We start from the raw sequence: 25,353 nt of genomic DNA, 5'->3' as shown, positions 1-25,353 counted from the left end.
AGAACAGGCTGTGACGTCAGCTGCAGTTTCTTCCGGGAACCCTCTTGCATTGTGAGAAGATTTAGATTCAATTACTAAACACAGCTTTTTCATAGAAAACGTTTGTCTCTTTCTTACAAAAAACAAACAAAAAAGATGGGCGAGGCACAGAAGAACAGAGAGACTTCCAATTTCCTTCCGCGAACGTGTAACAGATTTTCACAGACTGTATTTAATATTGACCATGGAAGTAAAAATAACCAGGCCTTTAATGCAAAGTATTATTTGGTAGCCTCGATCTGTTCTTGGGGGGGGGGGGGATTTCCAACAATCCCGCTTCCTTTATTAACCGGATCCTCAAACGTTCTGTCTTTTCCTGAAGCACCTTTCAATGTGGAAGGGATCAAAACCGCTTGCCATGGAAACACGTACCGTCTGTCGGTGCTCCTTGCCCCTCCACCCTCCACTCCCAAGAGCTCTGCCTGCTCCACAGTGCTTCCAAGTGCTGACAACTGAAGAATGAATTATAGATCACCACTAATTGCCAATGTGTGGCTCTTGCTCCCTGGGTACTCGAGACTTCCTCTCTCCTCCTATAAGAGCCTGGCACAAGTGTGCAATGGTGACCAAGCACTTCCATGACTTTGCTCCCAGAGGGACCCCAAGGCAGTGGGAAGCCCGTGGGAAGGGAGGCTGAGAGCAGTCCATAGGGGTACAGGTTGGTACGGAGGACTGGTAGGAAAGTGACCGAGTGGTACCTCTGTTCTTGTGCTTTGAGACCCCTGAGAGAGGCAGAGCTTGGGTTGCCCACTCCAGGTTGGGAAATTCCTGGAAATTTGGGGGTGGAGACTGGGAAGGGCGGAGTTTGGGGAAGGGGCGGAGCTCAGCATGGATGGGCGGCCATAGAAACCCCCCCCCTTCTGAAAAGGCCATTTTCTGCTGGGGAACTGATCTCTGTAGTCTGAGGACAGTTGTAGTTCTGAGGGGACTCCAGGCTCCACCTTAGGGCCCTAGACAGTACTGATAAGAAATTTAAGTTACATTCACACCTGCCTAGGGTTACCAGGCTCAAGGTAGGGCCTGGAGCTCTCCAGGAATTACAGCTGACCTACAGATTACAGAAATCAGCTCCCCTGGAGAGAATGACATCTTCAGGTGATTCTATGGCATCCACTCACTGCTGAGCCCGAGCTGCCAGTTTGGTGTCGTGGTTAGGAGCGTGGACTCTAATCTGGGAGAGCTGGGTTTGATTCCCCACTCCTCCACAGGCAGCTGCTGGTGTGACCTTGGGTCAGTCACAAGTTCTTTCAGGGCTGTTCTCTCACGAGCAGTTCTCTCAGAGCTCTCTCAGCCCCACCTGCCTCACAGGGTGTCTGTTGTGAGGAGGGGAAGGGAAAGGAGACAGTAAGCCGCTCTGAGACTCCGAGCGAAGGGTGGGGTATAAATCCAATCTCCTCCTCCTCCTCCTTCCAAAGTTGCGCTCTTCCCAGGCTCCATCCCCAAAGCTCCAGGAGTTTCCCTACCCCTGCCTGCTGACCTGCGCCTTGGCAGTCAACACCAGGAGCTGGGTGCATTTGCTGTTGAGCTTCCCTGCCAGTCCAACCAAAGTTTCCTCTGGGAGGAGCAAGTGGGGAGCCAGTACTTGCTTTGCTTTCCCTCGGAAGGTTTACAGCATTTGTCTCTCACACCCCTCACGTGCCTTTAGGAGCTGCCCGATAGGAAGTGGGTTCTGTCTTTTCGCTCCACTTATCTCCATGCCAGGAAGAGCTTCACCTACCGCACTGCTGCTGAATGCACAGGAGCAGGGGTAGAAGAAGCAGAGCGACCTGAAAAATGCACTTCTCCCTTCGAGAGGAAAGCCGAAATGCAGACGGAAGTCAACAAATATGTTAGGAAATAGAGGTTTCCGGCAGTGCAGCCACAGATGTCATCGTAAGTCAGGCAGAATGGCTGTTCCATTAATGATGCTGCCACCAGCCTCGGAAGAAAGGAAATGTACACTGCGTCTCAAATGGAATTATACCATGATGATACCTAGCAGCAATCACACTGGGATACGATGGTGTCCTCTGCCACAGTTCAAGGTTACCGGCATTAAGGAATTGGCTCTCCTTCTCTGTTGTCTCTGGCTCAGTTGACAGATGGGCCAGCAGGTCTGGAGGATTCCCATCTGTCTTTTCAGGCTTCTTTATACACCTGCTATCCTCTGGCTTGGGCCCAGCATGTTTTTTTTTCTTCCTCCCAGTAGTTTTTGAATAGCTTGAGTGTGTTGGACTAGGATTTGGGAGGCCCAGATTCAAATTTCCACTCTGCCACGGAAGTTTGCTGGGTGACCTTGGGCCTGTCACTCTCCCTCTCGGCCTCACCTACCTCACAGGGTTGTTGTGACAATAAAATGGGAGCAGGGAGAGCAATGTTGTGAGCAGCTTTCGGACCTCAGTGGGGCGACAAGCAGGATGTAAATGTCTGAATGAAGTTATGTGTGGACTTCTGTAGACCTGAAGCATGAATTTTCTACAGCAGTCACACGAAACGGCTTTATACTGAATCTGGCCATGGGTCAACCAACATCGGTTTTGTCTACATTGAGTGGTGGTAGCTCATTAGCATCTCAGGTTGGGCTCTTTCCCATCATCTACTACTGGAGACGCCAGGGATTGAACCTGTGACCTTCTGCATATTGAGTGGAGGCCTTACCCCTGAGCCATGGCTCTTCCCCTTTAAGCAGTTCACATAACTTCAGAAAATCTTTTTAGCATCTTATTTTAACACAAAACCCGCTGGTCCTAAAGGAAGGCTCCTCCAAAATTTGTCACAGGAAAGAAACAAACGATTTGTTTTACCCTGGAGAGAACAGGTCTACATTGTAAGGGGCCAAACAGCATGACCAAACTACTTTCAACAAGCAGTAAGCCAGTTTCTCAGTTCCCTTCAGTTCAGAGGTGCAGAATTTGGAACCTCCTTTAGCCTCATCTACTTCTTGGAGATTTGGCCAATGGCCTGCCCCAGTGAAGGAACCACATTTAACAAGGGCCAATCAGGGTGAGTCTGCAGAATTCTCAGCTGGTGAATGGAACTGAGTAGTGTGGATACACCTGTAAGGAAGGACAGTATGGGAAGAGCAACTCTAGACTACATTACTTGAACCAGCCTCTACACGCTTTCAGCACCCTCCAGTTTGTGGATGTAACACTGGACTACATTCCAGGGTACTATGGACGGGGCTGTGTGGCTGAGCAGCAGAACATCAGCTTGGCATGCAGAAGGTCCCAGGTTCAATACCTGGCATGTCCGGTTAAAAAAATTAAAAGATAATGGGAAAGACTTAACCTGAGACCTTGGAGAGCTCCTGTGGGCCAGATCTGACAGCAGGGACCATGCTAGACCAACCGTCTGACTCAGTATAAGCTGGCTCCATGGGTAGCCATGTACACTAAAACAGTCCCACCTTAAAGCATACGCTTTCATAGATTATAGCCCACTTCTTCAGATACAATGAGTGATTTTTTTTAGTATGCAGTCATTTGCATGTAGGAGGTTTGGGGGTGTTGGGAGGCAGGGTCAAAAGGCCATGAAATTGCAAGGAAGGACAGGGTGAAATGTAATTATGTAAAATTCAAATCTAATTAAGAAAAAATGGATAGATCTTTTACTAGTTGTGTTGAGCTGGTTAACAACTGTAATGGGAGAGCCCCAGGTTTTGCTAAGATAACCAGCAATGATAAGGCCTATGGAATAACAATTCTCTTCAGCCTAAAATCTCAGTCCAGGAGTTTCACATTGAAGTTCCCCCCTCAAGGTTCTTTTGTTGAAGAACAATGGCTTTCAGGTTGGAAACAGAGAAGACTGAAATGTTCTCTTGCTGGTAGAGAGTTGCCAGTCTCCTGGTGGCGGCTGGAGATCTCCTGGAATTCCAACTGGTTTCCAAGTAACAGAGAACAATTCTTCAGGAGAAAACGGCTGCTTCGGAAGGTAGACTCTATGGCATTATACACCACTGACGTCTCTCCCCTTCCCAACCCCCACCGTCCCCAGACTCGACCCCCCCAAATCTCCAGGAATTTCCCAAACTAGAGCTGGCAACCCTATCCGCTGGTGTCTGCTATACGACATTGCGAAGCGTTTTATAAAGTGCTGTCAGGGTCGTCTCCTCCCCACCCCGCAATATGAACATGCTTTTTCACAGCCTCACTATATGATAAGAACATAACATAAGAACATAAGAGATGCCAATGTTGGATCAGGCCAAAGGCCCATCCAGTCCAACACTCTGTATCCCACAGTGGCCAGAAATACCAGGTGCCATCAGGAGGTCCACCAGTGGGGCCAGGACATTAGAAGCCATCCCACTGTTGACCCCGCCCCCAAGCACCAAGATGACAGAGCATCACTTGCCCCAGAGTCCCTATCTATACCTTGTGGCTAATAGCCACTGATGGAATAGTGATGATCCCCAAGATATGGGTAAGAAACAAGAATACTGGACAGTTTATTTGCTTCCTCCTGGTGCAAGGAAGATTTGCAAGTCAATCCGATTTTTAAAAAAAACTTCAAATCCTCCAAATCCCCCCACAATAATGAATAACTTTTGTTTTCGCTTCTACTTTTTTTGGGGGGGGGGTAACTGAGCCACGTGGTTGCTCATTGACTTCACTACTGCCACCGGATTTAGACGAGGATGACTGTGCCAAGAATGGCACCGACTTGGGAGACACCACGGTACCACTCCCTCCCTCGGCGTCTCGATGGTGAAAAGGCGATATACTTTTTTGCCATAGAAGTCAGAGTGGAGAGTCGGTTCAATTTTTGACCGGAAGTGTCGATAGAGGCTCTTTTAATGTGTAACTCTACAGTCATTCCTCCCGCCTTCCTCTTTTTCTCGCTCTGGGTGACGAGAGAAGAAACGCGTTGTATGTCCACAGCGGGGACCCGTAGAGAGGCGGGGCGTCGAGGGGAAGAACAGCCTGGAGCTTCCTGCGGGACGTGCGGAACTCAGAAGGGACTGCGGAGCGGGAAGGAGGCTCGAGGATGTTCCGCATCGAAGGGCTGGGGCCGAAGCTGGACCCGGAGGAGCTGAAGCGGAAGATGCGGGAGGACGTTCTCTCCTCGGTCCGCAACTTTCTCATCTACGTGGCGGTGCTTCGGCTCAGTGAGTATCCTGCGTGCTGCCACTGACCGGGAATAGGCGGAGCGCATGCGCAAGACACGGCCTCCTGACACGTGCAGAGAAAGGCGTAGGTTGCCTTGGACTTGTAGCGTTGCCAGCCTCCAGGTGGTGGTTGGGCGATCTTCTGGGATTCCAAAGGATCTCCAGGCTATAGAGATCCGTTTCCCTGGAGGAAATGGCTGCTTTGGAAGGTGGGCTGTAAGACATACCCTGCTCAGGATCCTCTCCTCCCCAAACCCTGCCCTCTCCAGGCTCCACCCCCAAATTTCCAGGTATTTCCAAGCCTGGAGCTGGCAACCCTGCCTTGGAGTCATGCTGGAGTTGCCTTCTCAAAGCAGGTCGCGGACCTTTAAGGCGCCGACCTCAGGGCAGTGGAGAGAAGGTGGCATCTCTGGCAGGTCCGGGGCTACCGCCAGCCTCGTTCGCTTTTCAGAAAACTGACAGAGTGTTAAGCCTTCCAGATTGCCACAGAGAACTCATCTCCCCCACGGGTGATGCATGCTGCAGAGGTACTTTAACATGACACCTTGCTACTTTTTTTGACTTTAGACCGGAAGGATTGCACACTGGTGTGTAAGTGTGGGTAGGGTCGTCTAGTGCATTTCAGACATGACCCGTACATGTGGGATCTTTGGACTGGGTGGCAGTCAAGACTGCAGATGCAAGGTTCTGTTTTTAAAAGTCCATGTATTGCAAATAAAAAGCATGGTGAGCCAGGGGCGAGGTGGGAGAAGTGTCTTCTTGCTGTGGTTGTTTGTTTTGTTGGTATGGAGTTTTTAAAATGTGGAAACAGGAATCTGTCACCCAGTCCATTCTATTTTAGACATGATCTTAACATGGTGTGATGTTTCCTATTTCCTGAGGAGGTTCTTTTGCATGTGGATTGGCTGTTGAAATTCTAATCTTATCTGTAGTCCTATTGTCAGATGTAGAGCCTTTTTGTGTTTTTCAGGAGCACCTTAAAGACTAGCAAAATATGTGGCAGGGGATGAGCTTTCGTGAGTTACTGCTCTCTTCTTCAGATAAATCAAGACGGGTCGCCGTGTCAGTCTGTCTGCAGCAGTAGAAAAGAGGAAGAGACCAGTAGCACCTTGATTAAAAAATTTGTGGCAGGGGGTGAGCTTTTGTGAGTCATTGCTCACTTCTTCAGAATACCTGCCACAAATGTTGTGAGTCTTTAAGAAGCAAAGCAGAACGGGATCTCTTGCCCTCTTCCTGATGTTGGAGGGGGTAAGAGGGGTCCTCCCAAGGTTTGGACTGCAGAGATGCTTGGGGTGCTATGGAAGCTCAGTGTGATGTCACAAACAAGACCCCTCTCCCAAGAAAGGTGATCACAAACTTTGGCTGGTTGTTGTGGCCAGCTGCAATCTGTTTGACCCTGGAGTCTTCTTTCCACAGTGTAGCATGCATAGTATGAATGGCTAGAGATACAAAGCCTTCAACAAAGTTCTTGGGGGGGGGGTGTTGGAAATTTAGGGGAAAACTGAGATATATGCAAGCCTTGAAGGTTCAAAAGCTTTCAGTTAGTGCCGAATGCAACCAACTTGATACTGCACATGATACTGCACATCGTTGATGTTGTCCACTAGCTTAGATGGCTTTTTTTTTTAAAGTGATGTGTCTCTTTCTTCAGCTCCCTACATCTTAAAGAAGCTGGACAGCATATGAGAAGGGCTTTGCGGATGGCCTGTGAATGGAAGACGAAGCTGCATTGCTGTTGCGAGTTTTGTCAAACTGGTCGAAGCATTTCTTGCAACGATGATTGTGAAGCTGGTGAACACCAGAAAAGAATGTTATCTTTTTTTTCCTCATCAGACTTTTGGAGCACGCTTCGGTTCTCTCCGTGTGTCAGAATGAAGCCTCTTTATGCTGGTATTGGCTTCAAAGGTCTTATCCACCCTGATGTGGAGGAAAATGCTAAACAGAGTGCTTTGGAATGGCGCTACCTCTGAGCTGTCACAGTGACGCGGTTGTCAGTCGACTTGTCTTAAATGTGTCTCGTGAAGACTCGTGTGATGTTTGAATGGCTGAAATAAAGTGGATTGTCTGTTCTGAAATGAGTGTTCTGAAATATTTAGATAAAATCCAGTATGCTGGACTCCCCCCCCCTCTGCTCTTGATCGTCTCTTGTTCACAGGAGACAGAATAGTGGGAGCGGGGCCTGTGGTGAGATAATCTCTTGGGAACTCCCTCTAGCACAGGATTGCTGAGCCCTGGGATAGCTCAGCTAGCCCCAAATTGCAGCCCTTCGGCATTCTTAAATATCTGCTCCCTTATCAGCTTACCTCGGAGATTCAGGCGTCGGTGGTGGGAAAGGAGCTCAGCTGGCCCTGAACCTGAAACGGTGTGAGATGGGATTGTTTTATGCCTCCCTTGTTACGCTCTTTGGAAGGGATGTCTACCGTAGCTTTCTTCTCCATTCCCCCCTTCTCCCTTTAACTGATCCTGAGCTGTCATCAGTATTTCATGTCTCTTGGAGAGCAGCTATCACGGTCCATCTTTATTTGTTTCCATGTGAGGAGATAGTAGGGTTGTTTTTTTAGTTTAGAGAGCCAGTTTGGAGTAGTGGTTAAGTGTGCGGACTCTAATCTGGGAGAACCGGGTTTGATTCCCCACTCCTCCACTTGCACCTGCTGATGTGACCTTGGATCAGTCACAAGCTCTGGCACAGCTGCCCTTGAAAAAGAGCAGTTTCTGTTAAGAGCTCTCTCAGCCCCACCCACCTCACAGGGTGTCTGTTGTGGGGAGGGGAAGGGAAAGGAGTTTGGAAGCCGCTCTGAGACTCCAAGTGAAGGGCAGGGTATAAATCCAATCTCTTCTTCTTCTAGTTAAACAATGGGATGCTGGGGAATCCCCAGGTGTATACTCACCCCTGAAATTTGCTGATATATGGAACAAACTGGCAGGGTGGGGGGAGCGGTGCAGAGTGCAAGATCCAGCTACCTCACTCTGATACCGTAAACTCTTATGGGCCCCATCTTCTGTTCCCCCCCCCCTCCCTCCTTTGCCTGGTTCAGCTGCTCTCAGCATTCCACAGGCAGCAAGCGTCTCAGTCCTTACTGGGCTATTTGTGTTTTCAAGTGGCAGATTTTATGCTGCATATCTAGAGAATCATCCCCACCGTGTGCAATAAAAAATATAAAATCCCTACCTTCTTTGTAGGTGGTTTCCTTTGCGACACGCACAGGTTACGATTTTTTGCTTATTAGAGGGAACAAGTGGATGGGGGCTGTGAGGAACGGCAGGCAAGGAAGCGATCTGGAAGTTCCATCAGTGTGAGATTTCGCTTCTAGGATTCTAAAAACTCTTGGGCCCTTAAGCAGGCTAGTTATCCCTCTCCCCCTTTTTCTTTAACTGACACATTCAGTTCTTAGGATTTGTGTGTGTGTACATGTTTTCCTTTTTTCATCAATCTGTTGAACAATGTTATTTTTTGTGTGTACACTTACACAAGTAAATAGAGATTCCCTGGTTTTGTCGCTTTGGCCAGTGCCAGTGGACTTACGTTTTTTGGCATAGGCACCAGTCACCATAATCAGTGATATTATCTAAATGGAACTTCTGCATTCAGAGACAGGGTACCTCTGAATAGCAGGTGCTGGAGGACACACAGGAGAAGGCCGCCACCTTGATGCCCTCCTTGTGAACTTGCAGAGCATCTGGCTTGTCACTGGATTCAAGACATCGGTCTGACTCCGCAAAGCAATTCTGATGCTATTAAAATGCTGGCAATCTTATTAGTGGGCCTTCAGAGAGCAGTGTCTCGACCACATACATTCCCTTCCCCCTTTCTGATTGCTCCGTCATGCAAGATTCATTACTATAGTGACAGTAAAACAGCCAGAAACCCATTACGGAGCAGTTAAAACACAATTGCTTTTTAAAGCCGACAAGCAATTGTGCTGTGTCTGAGTGTATTTGAGCCACCAGGGGGCAGCAGCAACCAGCGATTGTCTCTTTCTGGATAGTTTGGCGGATTGTCATACAGATTTCTTAGGAAGGTAGGCAGCAGATTGCTAGAAAATTGTGCTGTCTACATTAGCTATGGCTGTGTCAGGTAGGATGGGCAATGCACAGAGTGAAAAGGGCAAGACGGAATCTCAAGGGATGCTACTGTAATGCCCAAATGGCTGGGCTTATCAGAAGGAGTGTTAATTGGGGCCATTATCCTTCCTTTCTGCCTCTATTTCTATACTTTGAACAGCATCTTAGCTCAGCAGAAATTAAGCCAGTGATGCTTTTCCCAGGGGAGACAGAAAGGAACTGGGGGAAAAAAATCTGGATTTTACGTGTTAGGCGGAGGCTACATCTAGAGGAAAAAAGCAATCTCTTTTTATATTATTTTTATTTTATTTATATAATTTATATCCCACCTTTCTTCCCAATGGGGACACAAAGTGACTGAAATTGTTCTCCACTCCCATTTTTTCTTCACAACAGCCCTGTGAGGTGGTTTAGGCTGAAAGTGCGTGACTGGCCCAAGTTCACCCAGCGAGCTTCCATGGCACGAGTGCGGGATTCGAACCTGGGGTGCCCAGCAATGTTCCCCCTAAGCTGTAGAGTCTTGTGAGCAAAAATTCTATTTTCTGAGCTACCGGCATTAAGGTTGTGAGCGAGCAATTTGGCTGCTGCATAAATTAGTTTGCACTGGAGCCATCCTTCTTGAGCTAGGACAAAAATGTGTGAGCCGAAGGCTAAAAAACTCTGAGCTAGCTCACACTAACTCAGCTTAGAGGGAACACTGGTGCCCAGATCTTAATCCAGAACTAACCACTACATCACACTGGTTCTCTTGTGCTATTATATGCTCAATCTAGCACAGAAGCTCCTACGCCCTGGGTCCAATCAGAAACTAAAACGGCCATAGCTTCTCCACGGCTATGGAGCTGATGTGGTGGTCAGAGTCTTGGAGCTGGGTCTGGGAGACCGGGCCCAGTCCCCACATGTCTTTGAAGCTTGCTAGGTGACTTGGAAAAACCTTTTTTTTCCCCCTTCCCTTTTTGCAATATCTAGCCTTTATGTAGAGGGAGGTTTTTTGTATTTTTCATATGTGCATGTGTGAGTGTCTGTGGACCTGGAAGTCGTGGCGACCTCTGGTGACTGGCCCCTACTGGGGGCCTGGAGGATATTCAGAGGGGTGGCTGAATAAAGCCTGCCCCCGCTTCCCGACTGCTGGCATTCCAAGGAGGTCTCCCATCCAAGTACTTGCCAGAGTCAACCCTGCTCAGCTTCCAAGATGTGACGAGATCGGGCTTGCCTGGGCTCTCCAGGTCAGGGTGCCCTACGAAGAATTCTGATAAGCAAAATCTCTTACACGAGGCTTTATGTCATTGTGGGTGACCCTAATAAAAGGTATTACATGGGATTTTTGTATACCCTTGACCGAAGAATGGTACACTCCTGTCTGGGATGCTTGTCCTTTTCCACCGAGTGCTCAGCTTCGGGAGGGAATGCAAATGGAGTGGTGAGGGAGGCAGGGGGCACCCGTCTAGCCAGCCAGATCAGCAGAATCAACCCTGGCCATCAGTGGGGGTGGCAGATGTCACAGCCAGGTCTCTGGGTATATTTTTCTTTCGGGCTGCGGGGGAGGTGTCCTTGAAATATTTATGGTAGGTTTTTCCAAGAGCCAGAGTTGTAGTAGTCTCTGAGGGAAGGGGCATAAAGTCTCTGTAGCTGTGGGTAAGAAAAGGTCTCGCCCTTCCCCAGTTGATGAGGCCCTAAAACTAAAGCAGGCTAAGATGGATCGTTTTATAAATCCCCTCGAGTCTCTTGTACGCACTTTGTGCCTGTGTAAGCTGCCCTGAGCCCATTCGCGGGGAGTGCGGGGTATAAATATAATCAAATAAATAAATAAATTGCATCTCGCCAGCATCCAAGTACGTTTTAGTCTGCTTCAAGAGGAAGAACCGCCAGCGACCTCTACACAACACACACAACCTCCTGAGAAGGAGACAGCAATGCAGACTTGACACCCAAGACTTTTTTGTAGGGTTGCCAAGTCCTATCTTCACCCCCAGCGGGGGACTTTGGGGGGCATTGGGAGAGGGGTGGCTGCAGGTGTTGGGGCTTGGGGGGCAGGGCTTCCCCTGGCGGCCAGCTGGCCGGCAGCGGGTACAAGCCCCCCCAAAGCGGGGGACCCCTGCCAAACCTGGGGGCGGTTTTGGCAACCCTACTTTTTTGTGTTGGCAGAATTAACTTCTCTTATAGCTAACACATTACAAAAGATATCATACATTGCATATCTCACTGACGAGGTGCAGTCCTTTGAATCTGCCTATCTCCCCCTGCTAAGGAGGACAGATGCCCAGACAGACATGGGAGGAAAATAGAAGCTGGCAGATTTTAGTAGAATGCAACTAGAATGCAACAGTTTTTGCAGTTCATTCCCTGTCAGGTGACGCTAGTGATCTGCCCCTACTGGGGTAGGTTTCCCTTTTGGGATAACAAGCATCAAGTTAAAGGCTTTGCAAACATATGCTGATGGATAATTGCAAAATTGATCTAAGATCTGTTGGAAGTTCCAGATGCAATGTCCCCTGTCTCAGACCTCCAGACTGAGTGGCAAGAGAGACTAGATAGCTGTCTTTACTCTTCTGCCACTGTCCCCTTTGAAATGCAGATTGTGCTCTCAGGGACCGTTTCCCCTTCCTTCTTCTCTCACATGCAGATGAAGACAAGCTTTCTTCCTGCAAGCGCCAAGAGAGAGGCATGCAGCACTCTCTTGGCACCACGAGGCAGATGGGCCTCTCGCCATCTGCTTCCATCCTTTAGCTTCTAAGTTAGTACTCTATCATGTCCCTACTCTTTCCTATCCAAAGTATACTTCTCAAATAAAGAGAGAAGTATTTCCCTTCTAAACTTGCAATGTGGCTCTGTGTAGCTTTGTAAGCTGAGCAACCTGGTAAAGTGACACTGCTGCGTTTGTAGCTTTATTTAAGCGCTCTGCTAACTAATGGTGACTGGACTAACCACATCAGTTAACCTCAATAAGACCCTATGGGTTTTTGTCACGGAACTCGGCCTTTAGTAGATACATGGGATTCTGTTTCTTGTTCTGGGGGGACCTTGGTCCAGTCATTCGTTCTCAGCCTAGCCTACTTCACAGGGTTGTTGTGAGGATAAAATGGAGGAGGGGGTGAATAAGGGAGGACGAGAAAGGCAGGATGAAAATGCCGTTAAATCATTTAAGAGTTCACTGAAAAAATAGAGGAAGGGCTTATTGTTGATATTTGCGTCTGTCGTGCTGCTATGAAGCAAGGATGTCATCCGGTGCTCTATATCTAGGTGTAGACTGCTGTGAGTCTAGGCCTATGCCAATAAAAAGAAACAGATTAAAATGGTAAAAAACCCCATGCTTTATTGAGCGTTGCTGTTGCATTCTCAACTACATTATTAATCAGAAAAAAAACAACCTGCAGTACATTGGTAAGAGCAACGATCAAGCCGGTGTCTGAATCCTCTGCAAGTAAGACAGCAAAATCAGCTGGGCTGGGCTGGGCTGGGATTCTCTCAGAAGTCATTAAATCGCTTCATCCTAGAGGGAGATGAAGGGGGGGGGAGAAGCTGTAATCTAGTGACAGCCCAGACACCTATATTATGGATGCTCGCCTGTATATAAAATCCTTCAAATCAGGGAGCAGAACACCCCCAAGTGAGCTCTGAGGGCCAATTTTTAACAACCGGATCACTTCTTTTCACTCACTTTTACAAATCCCTTCTTTAAGAACTCTTCCCCGCACCTCATGTTGCTGTCTTTCTTCCTTTGCTTGCCCAAATACCTTTCTCCTGTCTCTTAACTCCTCCTTTTCTCCATGTTTTGTACTCCATAGCACACTTTGCTCTCTTTATCCCCATTTATCACCCTGTCCTTTGGCAACATAAAGGATGGTCTTTTTTCTCTGGATACTGCCACGGGACTCCACACGTTCTTTAATCTCCCTGTTTGTCTTCGGTCTGTTTTCCCCCCCCGCCCCCCAGGAAGTCAGGAAAAGCAGAACCATGGACGGCTTCAAAAGGGAATTAGATAAGCATATGGAGCAGAGGTCCATCAGTGGCTATTAGCCACAAGGTATAGATTGGGACTCTGGGGCAAGTGATGCTCTGTCATCTTGGTGCTTTGTGGGGTCAACAGTGGGATGGCTTCTAATGTCCTGGCCCCACTGGTGGACCTCCTGATGGCACTGGTATTTCTGGCCACTGTGTGATACAGAGTGTTGGACTGGATGGGCCTTTGGCCTGATCCAACATTGGCATCTCTTATGTTCTTATGTGAAGGAGTGTGGCTGGAGTAAAGACAGTTATGGATGCTGCCTGGATCCAAACCATTAATTAATTAATTATCGTGTGGCACTGTGTGTAGAATAGCCAGGAGATCCTAAGATTGTCTGGCAGCGAGAAGTTCTAGCTCTTTTAGCCTTATTGCACCACTAGGTGGAGAGGTAGACTTGTGTTTTTAAAGGCAGGAGACGTTTCAGAGGTGGTTTGCCATTGCCTGCCTCTGTGTCACGACCCTGGTATTCCTTGGAGGCCGCCCTTCCAAATACTAGGCTGACCCTGCTTAGCTTCTGAGATCTGACAGGATCGGGGGCTAGCTTGGGCTGTCCAGGTCAGGGATCCAAACCATAGTGAGGAACAACTACTGCGAAGGCTCTGCCCTGTTCCCTGAAACCGCCCACTTGCCTCTAAAGGCAGCCAGTGTGGTGCAGTGCTTAGAGTGTCAGATTGGAATCTAGGACAGCCAGGTTCAAATCCCCACTCTGCCACGGAAGCTTGCTGGGTGACCTGGGGCCAGCCACACACTCTCACCCTAACCAACCACACAGGGTTGTTGTGAGGATAAACTGGCGAAGAATGATATAAGCTGCTTTGGGGTCCTCCTTTGGGGGAGAAAAGGCCGGGTACAAGTGAAGTAAGTAAATAAATAAAGGCAGGACCCAACTACACATTACGTTCCCCCCAGATTCCTGCAATCAAACTTACATTGTCAGTTTCATGCTGGGAACTTAATCCTAGGCACACGCTGGCCTGATTTGGACTGGGACTGTGGCGTGCCAAGAGAGGGGACTCAAACCTCTCCCCAGTGCCATTTCCCCAACCAGAAACGGCCGCAGGGACTGCCATTCACCCTGCTGGGGAAACCTAAGTGTACTCCATCAGAGCACATGGCGCCCCCAAGAGGGCAAGTAGCGCCTCCCCTGGGCTGTTTCTGGTGAAGAAGATGGCACCAGAGGACAGGGAGGCTGAAGCCTAAACTTCCCATCTGCTGTGGTCCCTACTGGAACCATGCCTGGGACTGAATTCTCAGTACAGAGTTCACAACAGGAGTTTGATCATACAAACCTGTGGAAAAAGCAGAGTTAAAAGGCAGGGGCTTCCTAAGTGGCATCTCCTTGGATGACCTCAAAGCATGCAGAGGCTTGCACAGGGGGAAGGGATCGCAAAGAAACTGTGGCCCCAAAGTCCTGTGGGCTTTAGAGGTCAGTACCAGGACCCTGTTTTAAACATGATGCTCCCGTCTCTAGTTCCAGCTCCTGCCAACCTAGCAGTTCGAAAGCAAGAAATTGCAAGTAGATAAATAGGTACCACTTCGGTGGGAAGGTAACAGCGTTCCGTGCGCCTTGGTGTTTAGTCATGCCGGCCACATGGCCACGGAAACGTCTTCGGACAGCGCTGGCTCTTCGGCTTTGAAACGGAGATGAGCACCGCAACCCTAGAGTCGGATTTGACTGGCTTTCAGGCAAGGGAACCTTTACCTTTACCTTACCAGCACCCTGAACTCAAAGAACAATCCTGATATGGTTTCCCGCAGCAAGCTTGTCTGCACGAGTCCACAGTGCCCTTGTACTCCTAGAATCCTCCTTATTTTCAACTGGCCCTGTGGGATTTCTGTGCAATTCCTTTTGACTTGGTCACTTTTTGGGGGGGGGGAGTGTGGTTTTTTTGGTGTCTTTTTTGTCGTCCGGGGGGGGGGGGGGGGGGGAGAAATCCAGGATGGAATCTTTGGCTTGAGCTCAAGTCCCTATCCCTAGCCAAAACAAAGCCAAAGTACATGGAATGGTGCTTGATCATACTTATTCCTTCTTACTGGCTGCTAATACATTTTCCCCTGTCATTTCAGACAGACCCGTTTTAGTAACCAGCTGCTGGCGTAATTTACTTACCTGTTCATAGAAACCTGCTTGCCTCGCGTTAGCAAAGCGTGGTTGAGCTGCTTTTGAGGGAAAAGTGCTTTTTTCCGTTTTCAACCCCTTCGTTGAGCTTCTGAATCACTGTGGTGTGCTGTTTAAAATGTCCACAGCGCTTCCTACAGTGCCGCTCCCCCCACCCTGCTCTTTTTGGCCACGTGATCTTCCTCGGACTTTAAAAAATAATGTTCTAAGGTGTGCGCTATAGTGCTAATCAGTGCTACGGCGGCACCACTGAGAAGCACTGACTCAATCAAGTCAAGGCATTTCTTCCACAGCCTGCAGTTCAGCGTCTTAACCCATTAAGATGCCTTGGCTCCATTGACTCAGTGGAGTCAGTGAAGTCAAGGCATCTCAAAGATGCTGCTATAGCACTGAAGTGCTATCTTGGTTTAGTGCTATAGCGCTCAGCTTAGATTGTTCCCAAAAAAAGTCTGAGGAAGATCGTGCAGCGAAAAAGGGTGGTGGTGGGGAAATGTGGCACTGTTTGAAATGACTATAGTACTTCAGAGACAGCTGAAACCCCCGTCCCTGTATCGCTTTACTTGAAATTGGGCCAAAGTCCTGTATCACTCGAAATCGGGCCAACAATGAATAACATCCGGTTTAGAACAGTGATGTGAAAAGGGCCTCAAAGAGGACTAGGAATACTGAGATTACCTGCTACTTCATGTCTTCAGACGGCAGGAAATTCGCTTTCTTGTTGGCATCCAGGACTCTAATGCTTCCCTCTGCCTCAGTTTCTCCCACCATATTTGTCGCACGACACTGATAAACACCCTCATCTTCTTTTGTCAGTGGGTTAATCTGGCAGGGGGCAAAGGAAAGTATTACAACAGCAACAAAGGTTAGCATGCAGTTTATATGCAGTGGATGAGTGAGTTCTACATTGTGTAGATTCAGGTCTGTTTCACAAAATGAGGGCTGCTCAAGAAACCTATAGATTAATCATGTGATTCAACAGCTTAACTCTTAGTTGACTGCCACATGTGTAAAACAGGGAGAAAAGTTCACAAAAGGGATGTTTTCTCCTGTGCAGGGAATGCAGTACCTAAGGATTTTAAAGTAGTAACACTCAAATAACATATTGTAGTAGGATCCTACTACGTAGTCTCTGTGCCGCTTAATGTGCCATGTTAATACTTTGGGCTCTTTTTGTAGCAGGAACTCCTTTGCATATTAGGCCACACCCCCTAATGTAGCCAATCCTCCAAGAGCTTACAGAGCTCTTCTTACAGGAGCTACTGTAAGCTCTTGGAGGATTGGCTACATTAGGGGTGTGTCGCTTAATATGCAAATGAGTACCTGCTACAAAATCTTTCTGGTGGTTCCAGACTTCCACAATCCTAATGCATTGGTTAATGTCCCATTTTGTTGACTGTACTGACTCACTCTGTGTAACCCGCCTTGACTCCCTGTGAGAAAGGTGGATTATAAATAATGTAAATAAATAAATACAAACAACCATTTTTCAGAAGAAGAGATTGTATTTATACCACGCCCTTCACTCGGAGTCTCAGAGCGGCTTACAATCATCCTCCCTTCCTCTCCCCACAACAGACACCCTCTGAGGTAGGTGGGGCTGAGAGAGCTCTGAGAGAACTGCTCTTGAGGGAACAGCTCTGAGAGAACTGTGGCTTGCCCAAGGCCACACAGCAGCTGCATGTGGAGAAGTGGGGAATCAAACCCAGTTCTCCAGATTAGAGTTGACCATTCTTAACCACTACACCAAAGTGGCTCTCCTATACCAAACTGGTATGTGACCCTATTTGGGGAACCCTTTTTAATTGATGGAAAAGATTTTTAACTGATTATTCCTCAACTGACTGTTCCAGCCCTTTGTTGTTCAGTCGCATAGTCGAGTCCGACTCTTCGCGACCCCATGGACCACATCACGCCAGGCTCTTCTGTCTTCCGGAGCTTGCTCAACTTCATGTTCGTTGTATCTATGACACTGTCTAACCATCTCATCCTTTGCCGTCCCCGTCTTCTTTGACCTTCAATCTTCCCCAGCATCAGGGTCTTCTCCAGTGAGTGATCCCTTCTCATTTGGTGGCCAAAGTATTTGAGCTTCAGCTTCAGTATCTGGCCTTCCAGGGAACAGTCAGGGTTGATTTCTTTTAGGATTGACTGATTTGATCTTCTTGCAGTCCAAGGGACTCTTAAGAGTCTTCTCCAGCACCATAATTCAAAAGGATCTATTCTTCGGCGCTCAGCCTTCCTTATAGTCCACCTCTCGCAGCCATACAGCCATACAACCCTAGAAGTCCTCAAACAAGTGTATTTGTAAAAAAACAACAACAACCAAGCAACAAAAATGCCCTGACCTGGATAGTCCAGGCAAGCCCGATCTCATCAGATCTCGGAAGCTAAGCAGGGCCAACTCTGGCAAGAACTTGGATGGGAGACCTCCTTAGCATACCAGAGGCAGGAGGCGGGGGCAGGCTTTATTCAGCCACCTCTCTGAATATCCTCCAGGTCCCCCAGTAGGGGTCAGTCACCAGAGGTTGACATGACTTCCAGGTGTGCACGCAAATGCACACACACACACATATGAAAAATACTACAACAACAAAACCCTCAAAAAGCAAGAAAAATTACAGGCATTTAAACTATGGATGTGATATGTACTGTATGCTGTTAAGTCTGTATGGGTTCGTTATGCAAAGTGTCCCTGCACAGGGGATGTTGCTTTAGGTGAGCTGGCACTGGGTGGCTGGTGGTTATACCACAGTGGCAACAAAAAGGGGGAGCGAAAGCATTTGAAAAAACAAACAACTGAAAAGCATTTGAAAAAGCGAACCACCTTGAGCCACCAAACTCGGGAGAACGGCTAGGCCACTGCACCACTTAGAAAACTTTAGCTTTCCTTTTTTTAAAAAATTATAACCTTCCCCACGGTACAATTCCACCGGAGAAGTGCTCAATCCTTGTGACCCCCGCAACAAAGTTCCTCCTCCCTGACATCTGCTACGCATGGCCTGGAAACTGTGCTTTGAAACTAGAAAGGGCTAGCCAGTCGGGCAGCCCAGTGGGCACAATGTGGATAAGGGGTCAACTCAAGCCCCGGTTTGCTTTGATTCGCTTTCCTCTACCTCCATTCAGGACCAAGGTTTTCCATTGGCGCCGCCATCACTGTGCGACATACGGAGCATCCGTTAGCTGCCTTTCCACTCTGCCATGCCCAAACTTACCAAAACCCAGCCCGTGCTCTCATGTTTAGAAGGTCCGCCCCGAACCTGAACTGCGATGTTGACTCTGTCTCCAGGCAGTTCTTCTAGGACCTTCACTCCCTTCGGGGATTCAATGACCTGTAGAGTTTACCAAGACAGCACATGATAAACCTAGATTTTCAGCATTTGAACTCGGGGGAATTCCTCGAACATTGACCGGAAGTGACATCACGTCACGTCCCCAAACTCCACCCACCCCAGGCAATGCCCCTAGAACCTCCCAGCATTTGTCGAGGCAGCCTTGGGAAGCCTACTCACAAGCCAGAAGTCCAGCTGGTTCTGGATCCAGCACCCTCTCCCTGAGGGACATGGCCCCAGGGGCCATCTTGGAAGGGCCACCTCCGAAGGATCACCTTATGGCGTACCTTTTTCCAGGTGATGATAGGGGTTGGAACGGCTTTCACTTCACAGGACAGGTAGACTTGAGCGCCTGTAACATTGTGGATTTTTTTGGGTGGCACCACAATAGCAGGAGCTGGAAGGGAAACAAAAGGACGTCTCAGAATTACAGCTCTCACAGACAGGAGCGGATGGCTGGCCACGGCCTCGGATGTAGGACGCAAGCACTCTACGGCGTGGAAAGCCAGCTCTCAAAATAATTTGTTTGAACAATCCCTTTGTTAAAAGTCACTTCACTATTGGATCAGTGCAAATGAGAATTACCCATTTGTCTTCAACTAGCTGACTTTGGCGTCCCTAGGGAGATGCCACTCAACAGTTCAGTGGGAAACTTCGTTTGGAATCTGGTACAGAATTTTCGATCAGGTTCAAAGCAGGATGTGTCTATTCCTAACAAAGACCAGCGTGTAGGCAAGGGGAGCGAAACCTCTGCCCCATCACAGGCTACGGCTGGAAGAGCTCCCTTTGCTTGTGCTCTCTTGCTCTGTTTTTAATACAGGACTCCCTCCCTCCACTCCATGCTTTTTAGATGGAAACAAATGTGAATATAGACATATGGATCTCCCCCCCTGCCAGACCGAGCCTGGCCCTCAGAAGGAGTGCAAATAATCATTTCACCAGCATGACTCCAATATGATGCTCTTGGATAGTCTGTGATCCAGTGACGGAATATGGAGTTTTTATCCAATTTTGAGACCCAGAATAGTTTTTCGGAAGGCAGAAAGAGATTGGAGACACGGTTTGATTGTCTTAAATTATTTGCACACTGGGCAGGGTGTGCCCCGCTATTAACTTTTTGCTCAAAGAGGTTCTGAAACAATACGAACCCTAGACAGCCTTAGCAGTGAGATTAAGTGTGCACACCATAAACAGCGAGCCCTCCTTCTCTGAAAAAGACTCCCCCCCCCCGGCCACCCCGCTCATCCATCGCCAGTCCACGGCATGTCGAAGGTTCAGGTGTCTTTGTGCTCCCCCCCCTTTTTTTACTTCACGCAGAGTGCTTTGTTAGCTGTAGCTATGGCAACATTTCACTGGAATGGCAGGCCTCCTTGTATGGGCTTCTCTTGCGAAATTAAGGCAATTTTTGTCCAGTTTTTTTTTCTTTTTGTACAGCCCCGAGAAAGGAGCAGACACATTTTCCCCCCTTGCCCATTTGCACTCTTCCCTTTCACACGACAACTATCACAGGATGGTATTTTTCAAGCTGGTCTCCGGAAAACACAATATTGTACCTGCCTGAGTCCCATCTCAGAAACTGAGCTTAGCACCGCAGCCTGTACCCCATGGTGCCAGTACCAGCACACTACAGATGCAGAGGAAATATGGAGCAATGTGCCCGTTACGCTCTTAACGTGCTGGCCGTCAAAACGACGCGGGCTTCTGCACTGTTAGCAGCTGTCCCTGTCCCCATCACTCTTTGAAAACGAAGAGAACAGTGTGTGTGGGGGGAGACCATCTGTTAGGAGATAACTCCCATCTGTAAAATTACCACTGACAAATGAATATTTGTATTGATGCTACTTAACTGGGTCTGTAAGGAGATGAAGCCTCCCTTATGCAATCCGGAGCAATTCCCTTGGATCCTGAGATTAATACCTGCTGTGTCCCGTCTGCTTCCAAGGGGTCTGGCGGTTTAATAGCATAATTGTTCACACCTGCTTTAAGATATGGCTGTCCCTCTGGTGCAAATTTATGCTTTTTTTGTGGGCCATAAATCTGCGCCGTATGACAGATGGCATTACTGTAATGGCAGTCTTACTTGACATTACGGTCTCCCGGATATATTGACTGATGCTCCCAAGACTGTCAACGGCTTGCTGAGTACTTGAGCGCTAATGCTTGGGGTATGCCAAAGAAATGTTTCTGGTGCACATCAAAATACAAGCAAGAAGCACAAGTGCAACATTCGTCTACTGACTTATGAATCAATTCTCGTGTTGCCCGGTGCAGGGATGGTCAATATTTGGCCAGTGCTGAAAACAGGTTGCTGGATTCACACTAGTCAAGTTCTTCCCATATTGTGGGTTCCTGGAAGCCAGTGTAGGTGCCAAACTATTTACTGACCACAGAGGGTGGGATCTGTTGGAGTCTCTGGTTTTGATACAGCCAGGAATACCTATCAAAGTAGCAAGTGCACTATGCTAACCATGCAGCAAAGCTTTGGGTGTGCTAGCAGTCTTGCAAAGTTACACAGAGCCAGTAATCAGATTTATAAAACTAATAAGAATCATTTTATTATATGGAACTCCATTCTAGACAGGATAGATAAGAGATAGGGACTTAATCTAAGCCAACTAACTAGGATGGACATAGATGCAGGGGAAAGGCACTCTGAATCCATTGTTCCCTCTTTTGTAGAGATGCATGTGTGCTCAGGAGAGAGATGTCCAGACAGAAGGAACGAAACAGGTCCCTAAGAATAACTTTCTACTTCAAAGGGATAGAATCAGATAACAGGAAGGAAAGGATGCTCTGTGTCCTGACTAAATCTATGGTAACCTCCTGAAGTTTGAGGCAGGGGACAGCGCACAGGTCTTCATTTTTCCAACAGAATCTAGGATGGGCCTGGCCTACCTGGTTATAACCGTGGTGTTTCATGTAACCTTTCACATCTGTTTGGTTAACAGAAAACAACATAAAGATTTAGAAAATTAACTTTTATTTTAAACCCAAATATTCTTGTTCTGCGCTTGTGCTATATTGTAGTGGTCTACTACTGTGGTACTACTATAAGGTTGGTGGGGTTGGACCCTGCTGACTTTCCCACTGATGGAATGGGGTGTGTGTGTGTGATTTTAGCCTATTCCCCCCTCCTGCAACAAACCTTTGAATCTCCCCTCATGTTGTTATTAGGAGTCCTGATCCTCCTGGAGAAGTATCTGGAGGGCATTTTGATGGAATGGGAACAGGAGGAGGTGGAGGAGGAGGAGGAGGAGGAGAAGGGGGAGTGTATGATATGGCATACCTGGCAGGAGTACATATTCAGGACAGACTTTGTTTCTTTAAATTTAGACAAAAGAATGAGGTGGAGCAAGAGAGATGGGGGCTGGATCGCACAGATCCATATTTAACTCCTGTCAGCAGCAGGCTCTTTACACCAGTGAAAGTGCTGCTGTTCAAGGGACGGATCCCCAAGAACCAACTTAGGGTTTTATAGGCACTCTCCATGTAAAAGTGCTACGCTCTAGTTCTTTAAGAACCCTAAGCCATCCCTTTGCTAAACCAGCTTAGTAGTTTTTCTATTTTTACATGTATGTACATAAGAGCCGTAGCCGTCAAGTTGCAGCTGACTTGTGGCTATCCCAGTAAGGGGCTTTCAAGGCAGGCGAGAAGCAGAGGTGGTTTGCCATTGCTTTCCTCTGCAGAGCCTTCTTTGGTGGTCTCCCATTCAAGCACCAACCCTGCTTACCTTCTGAGACCTGTCAACCCTGCTTACCTTCTGAGACCTTCTTTGGTGGTCTCCCATTCAAGCACCAAGACTGCTTATCTTCTGAGACCTGTCAAGTTTGGGCTACACCTTGCAGCCTCCCCTCCCCTTTTTACATATAGGCAACATGAATTTGATAACTTAGATTCTTAAAACACCAATTAAGGGGGAAAAGAGAGAGCGAGAGAGCGAGCTGGTGTGATGTAGTAGAAATCATGTAAAATGCATGTAAAAATTAGCATATAGCAAATCAGCATACGGCACGTCTTTTCCTTTCCTGGAACTCCTTGATCACTGCTATTGGCTGGATGCTTGGAGCCCTCTTATGTCTACACAAGATTGCATCTCCTATTATTCATCCTGAATAACTACCATTTCCCAGGCTCTGTGCTTACAGTCATGGACACGGACCAGATCCACATACACAAACAGTTTGTAGTTCCACTCAGGCTTCTTTATGGGTAGGTCGTGTGTGTCTTACCAGGCTTTAATAACAAAGATTCCAAATGATTTGATGGTGAAGGAGGGATGTTAGATTCTTAAAACACCAATTAAGGGGGAAAAGAGAGAGCGAGAGAGCGAGCTGGTGTGATGTAGTAGAAATAATGTAAAATGCATGTAAAAATTAGCATATAGCAAATCAGCATACGGCACGTCTTTTCCTTTCCTGGAACTCCTTGATCACTGCTATTGGCTGGATGCTTGGAGCCATCTTATGTCTACACAAGATTGCATCTCCTATTATTCATCCTGAATAACTACCATTTCCCAGGCTCTGTGCTTACAGTCATGGACACAGACCAGATCCACACACATAAAGAGTTTGTAGTTCCACTTCTTTATGGGTAGGTCGTGTGTATTTCACCAGGCTTTAATAACAAAGATTCCAAATGATTTGATGGTGGAGCAGGGATGTTGCCTACTGACACAGGGTGGTGGATGCCACCACAAAATGGCCGCCACATGAGGCGGCGTCATCTACAACATGTCGGGAAGTGAGGTTATGAAGAACTGCTTCACCATGGTTCATTTAAAAAAATTCATGCTCCCAGCACACATATGGATTTATGACGCACCTATAATAGATAGTATTTCAAGGAACACAGTTTGAGGCCAGCGGCACTTTTAAGGCCAGCAAAGTTTAATTCTGGGTATACGCTTTTGTGCCCACGCACACTTCTTCAGGCTGTTTAACTCCTGTTGACCTCAACCGGATTAGATGGCCAACTAAACCGAAAGCACCTTAGTGACTGTTTTTTAGAAATCTAGATGGGGACACAGGTGGTAAGGCTTGCGGATTTCCTCAGGGCCCCCCTGCTTTCCTCCCACAGTACGCCCACTGAACTAGACACACCGTGGAAGACCTGTGACCATTCTCCCATTTTTTTTCTTATTCCGACATCCACGGTTAGTCTATGTGTTTATGTGGGTGGCTTCGTCATTCTTTGACATCAGTCTTGTTTTAATTTTATTGTAAATTGCCATAGATCCATATATGAAAAGGGCAGTGCCATACAGAGGCAGGCTATCAAGCCACTTCTCTGAATATCCTCCATGCCCCAGTAGGAGTCTCCAGAGGTCACCATGACTTTCAGGCACGGGTGTGCGCACGCACACATGCACACAAATGCAAAAATAAAAAAAGGCAGTGCTATACAGCCAGCATTGGTATAGTGGTTGGAGTGTCATAGGTTCTGGGAGTCATAGGTTCAAATTCCCACCCTGCCATGGAAGCTGGCTGAGAGGCCTTGGGCCAGGAGCCCTAGCTGATCTTTACCCATCTCACAGGGTGGTGATTGTGACGATATAAGGCCAGGGAGGGGGGGGGGACAGAATAGTGTTGTAAGCTGTTTTGTGACCCCATTGGGAGAAAAGTAGAGTACAAATATCTAAATAAATGATTCTAGCAGCTGGGGTGAATTTATATTTCAGAATTTATTAAGCATGCCTGAAAAACTGTTGGGTGTTACAAGTCAAAACACTTCAGTATTTACAGGGTTAATGATGTTTGTTAAGTCACATGTTTGTAACCAATCTGTTTAGACGAGAGGATGCCCGGGAACTTTGGAGCTAATTTGCTAGTCTGATTGGAAACCAAGGTGTCAAGTATTTTAGCATATTGGCTTCTCCTCCCGTTCTTTGTTCTGACTAGAGGAGGAGACGCCATTCGGCTCTTCCCGTTTTACCTTTTAGCTGTAAGGTTGTAGACATATTAGCTCTTCGTTATTTTCATATCCTGTGTACCTTTTCCCCATGTTAGGTTTATAGTAAACTTTTATATTTTAATACACACCATGGACTTCAGTCTCTTAATACACTGCTAACTTACTCAAAAAGAATCCCAACAAAAACCGAACATGGGGTTCTATGAAAATGACGTGCCCAGTCCTCCCGGTCCCAGCAACCCATCCTCTTCCACACGAATGGCACAGCGGCAACATCTGCCATTCTCTCAGGTTGCAAATCTAAGCAAAAAGATCAGCACATTTTTTTTGAAGTCATACATGGAGGCAAAGTGTTGCCCCGACTTCTGTAATCTCTGTTTCTAGATCCAGGTTGGGGGTAGCATCAGAACAAAGTTTGAGTCCAGCGGCACCTTTAAGACCAACAAAGTTTTATTCAATATGAGCTTTCATGAGTGCCACTGGACTCAAACTTTGTCTCTCTGTTTCTAGGTTCATCACACTGCCTAGCTCTCGGCAGCCATACCCCCGCCCCCACACCTCTTGCACCTTACACTAAGGTTTCTCCCTGGCTTACAATTCGTACCGGCTTCCACAACCAGAACCTCGACTCTCCTGCGTAAGTAAATTCAACAATGCTCAGCTGGTGTCCCACTCGCTAATTAGCCACTGTCTATTGTGAAACTCAAATCGGTCCCACAAGGTTCCAATGATAAAAGGGCATGCAGATAACTATACTGGACAGGAGAAATAATCTAACCATGGGGGGGGGAGAGCCCCA

At 47.6% G+C, this 25,353-nt stretch overlaps 2 protein-coding genes across 2 annotated transcripts in view; one reads left to right on the top strand and one right to left on the bottom strand.

The window, feature by feature from the left end:
• Positions 1-4,931: 4,931 nt before the first annotated feature.
• Positions 4,932-7,203, top strand: TOMM5 (translocase of outer mitochondrial membrane 5 homolog (yeast)). Its single transcript, XM_015422665.1, has 2 exons — positions 4,932-5,128; positions 6,780-7,203. The coding sequence occupies exons 1-2, from the start codon at positions 5,008-5,010 to the stop codon at positions 6,812-6,814; spliced, it is 156 nt and encodes a 51-aa protein (XP_015278151.1). The 5' UTR covers positions 4,932-5,007; the 3' UTR covers positions 6,815-7,203.
• A 5,297-nt stretch (positions 7,204-12,500) lies between these two features.
• The window catches only part of IGFBPL1 (insulin like growth factor binding protein-like 1), a 39,402-nt gene continuing 26,549 nt past the window's right edge, over positions 12,501-25,353 (bottom strand). The window contains exons 2-5 of the mRNA XM_015422664.1: positions 18,929-19,038; positions 18,525-18,641; positions 15,991-16,137; positions 12,501-12,680 (exon numbers count right to left, since the gene is read on the bottom strand). Coding sequence (XP_015278150.1) covers positions 15,994-16,137; positions 18,525-18,641; positions 18,929-19,038 — 371 coding nt within the window. The 3' untranslated portion in view covers positions 12,501-12,680; positions 15,991-15,993. The remainder of the gene's footprint in view (positions 12,681-15,990; positions 16,138-18,524; positions 18,642-18,928; positions 19,039-25,353) is intronic.

The sequence above is a fragment of the Gekko japonicus genome, unplaced genomic scaffold (genome assembly GCF_001447785.1).
Source record: "Gekko japonicus isolate JY-2015 unplaced genomic scaffold, Gekko_japonicus_V1.1 scaffold2136, whole genome shotgun sequence".
Taxonomy (NCBI): Eukaryota; Metazoa; Chordata; class Lepidosauria; order Squamata; family Gekkonidae; genus Gekko; species Gekko japonicus.
This window is presented reverse-complemented; position numbering and strand designations above follow the sequence as displayed.

Bases quoted from the DNA above. Each gene is read 5' to 3' on its own strand.
- TOMM5 (XM_015422665.1), top strand. From the start codon at position 5,008: ATGTTCCGCATCGAAGGGCTGGGGCCGAAGCTGGACCCGGAGGAGCTG. The intron at 5,129-6,779 runs GTGAGTATCCTG...CTCTTTCTTCAG, and splicing joins CGTGGCGGTGCTTCGGCTCA to CTCCCTACATCTTAAAGAAG.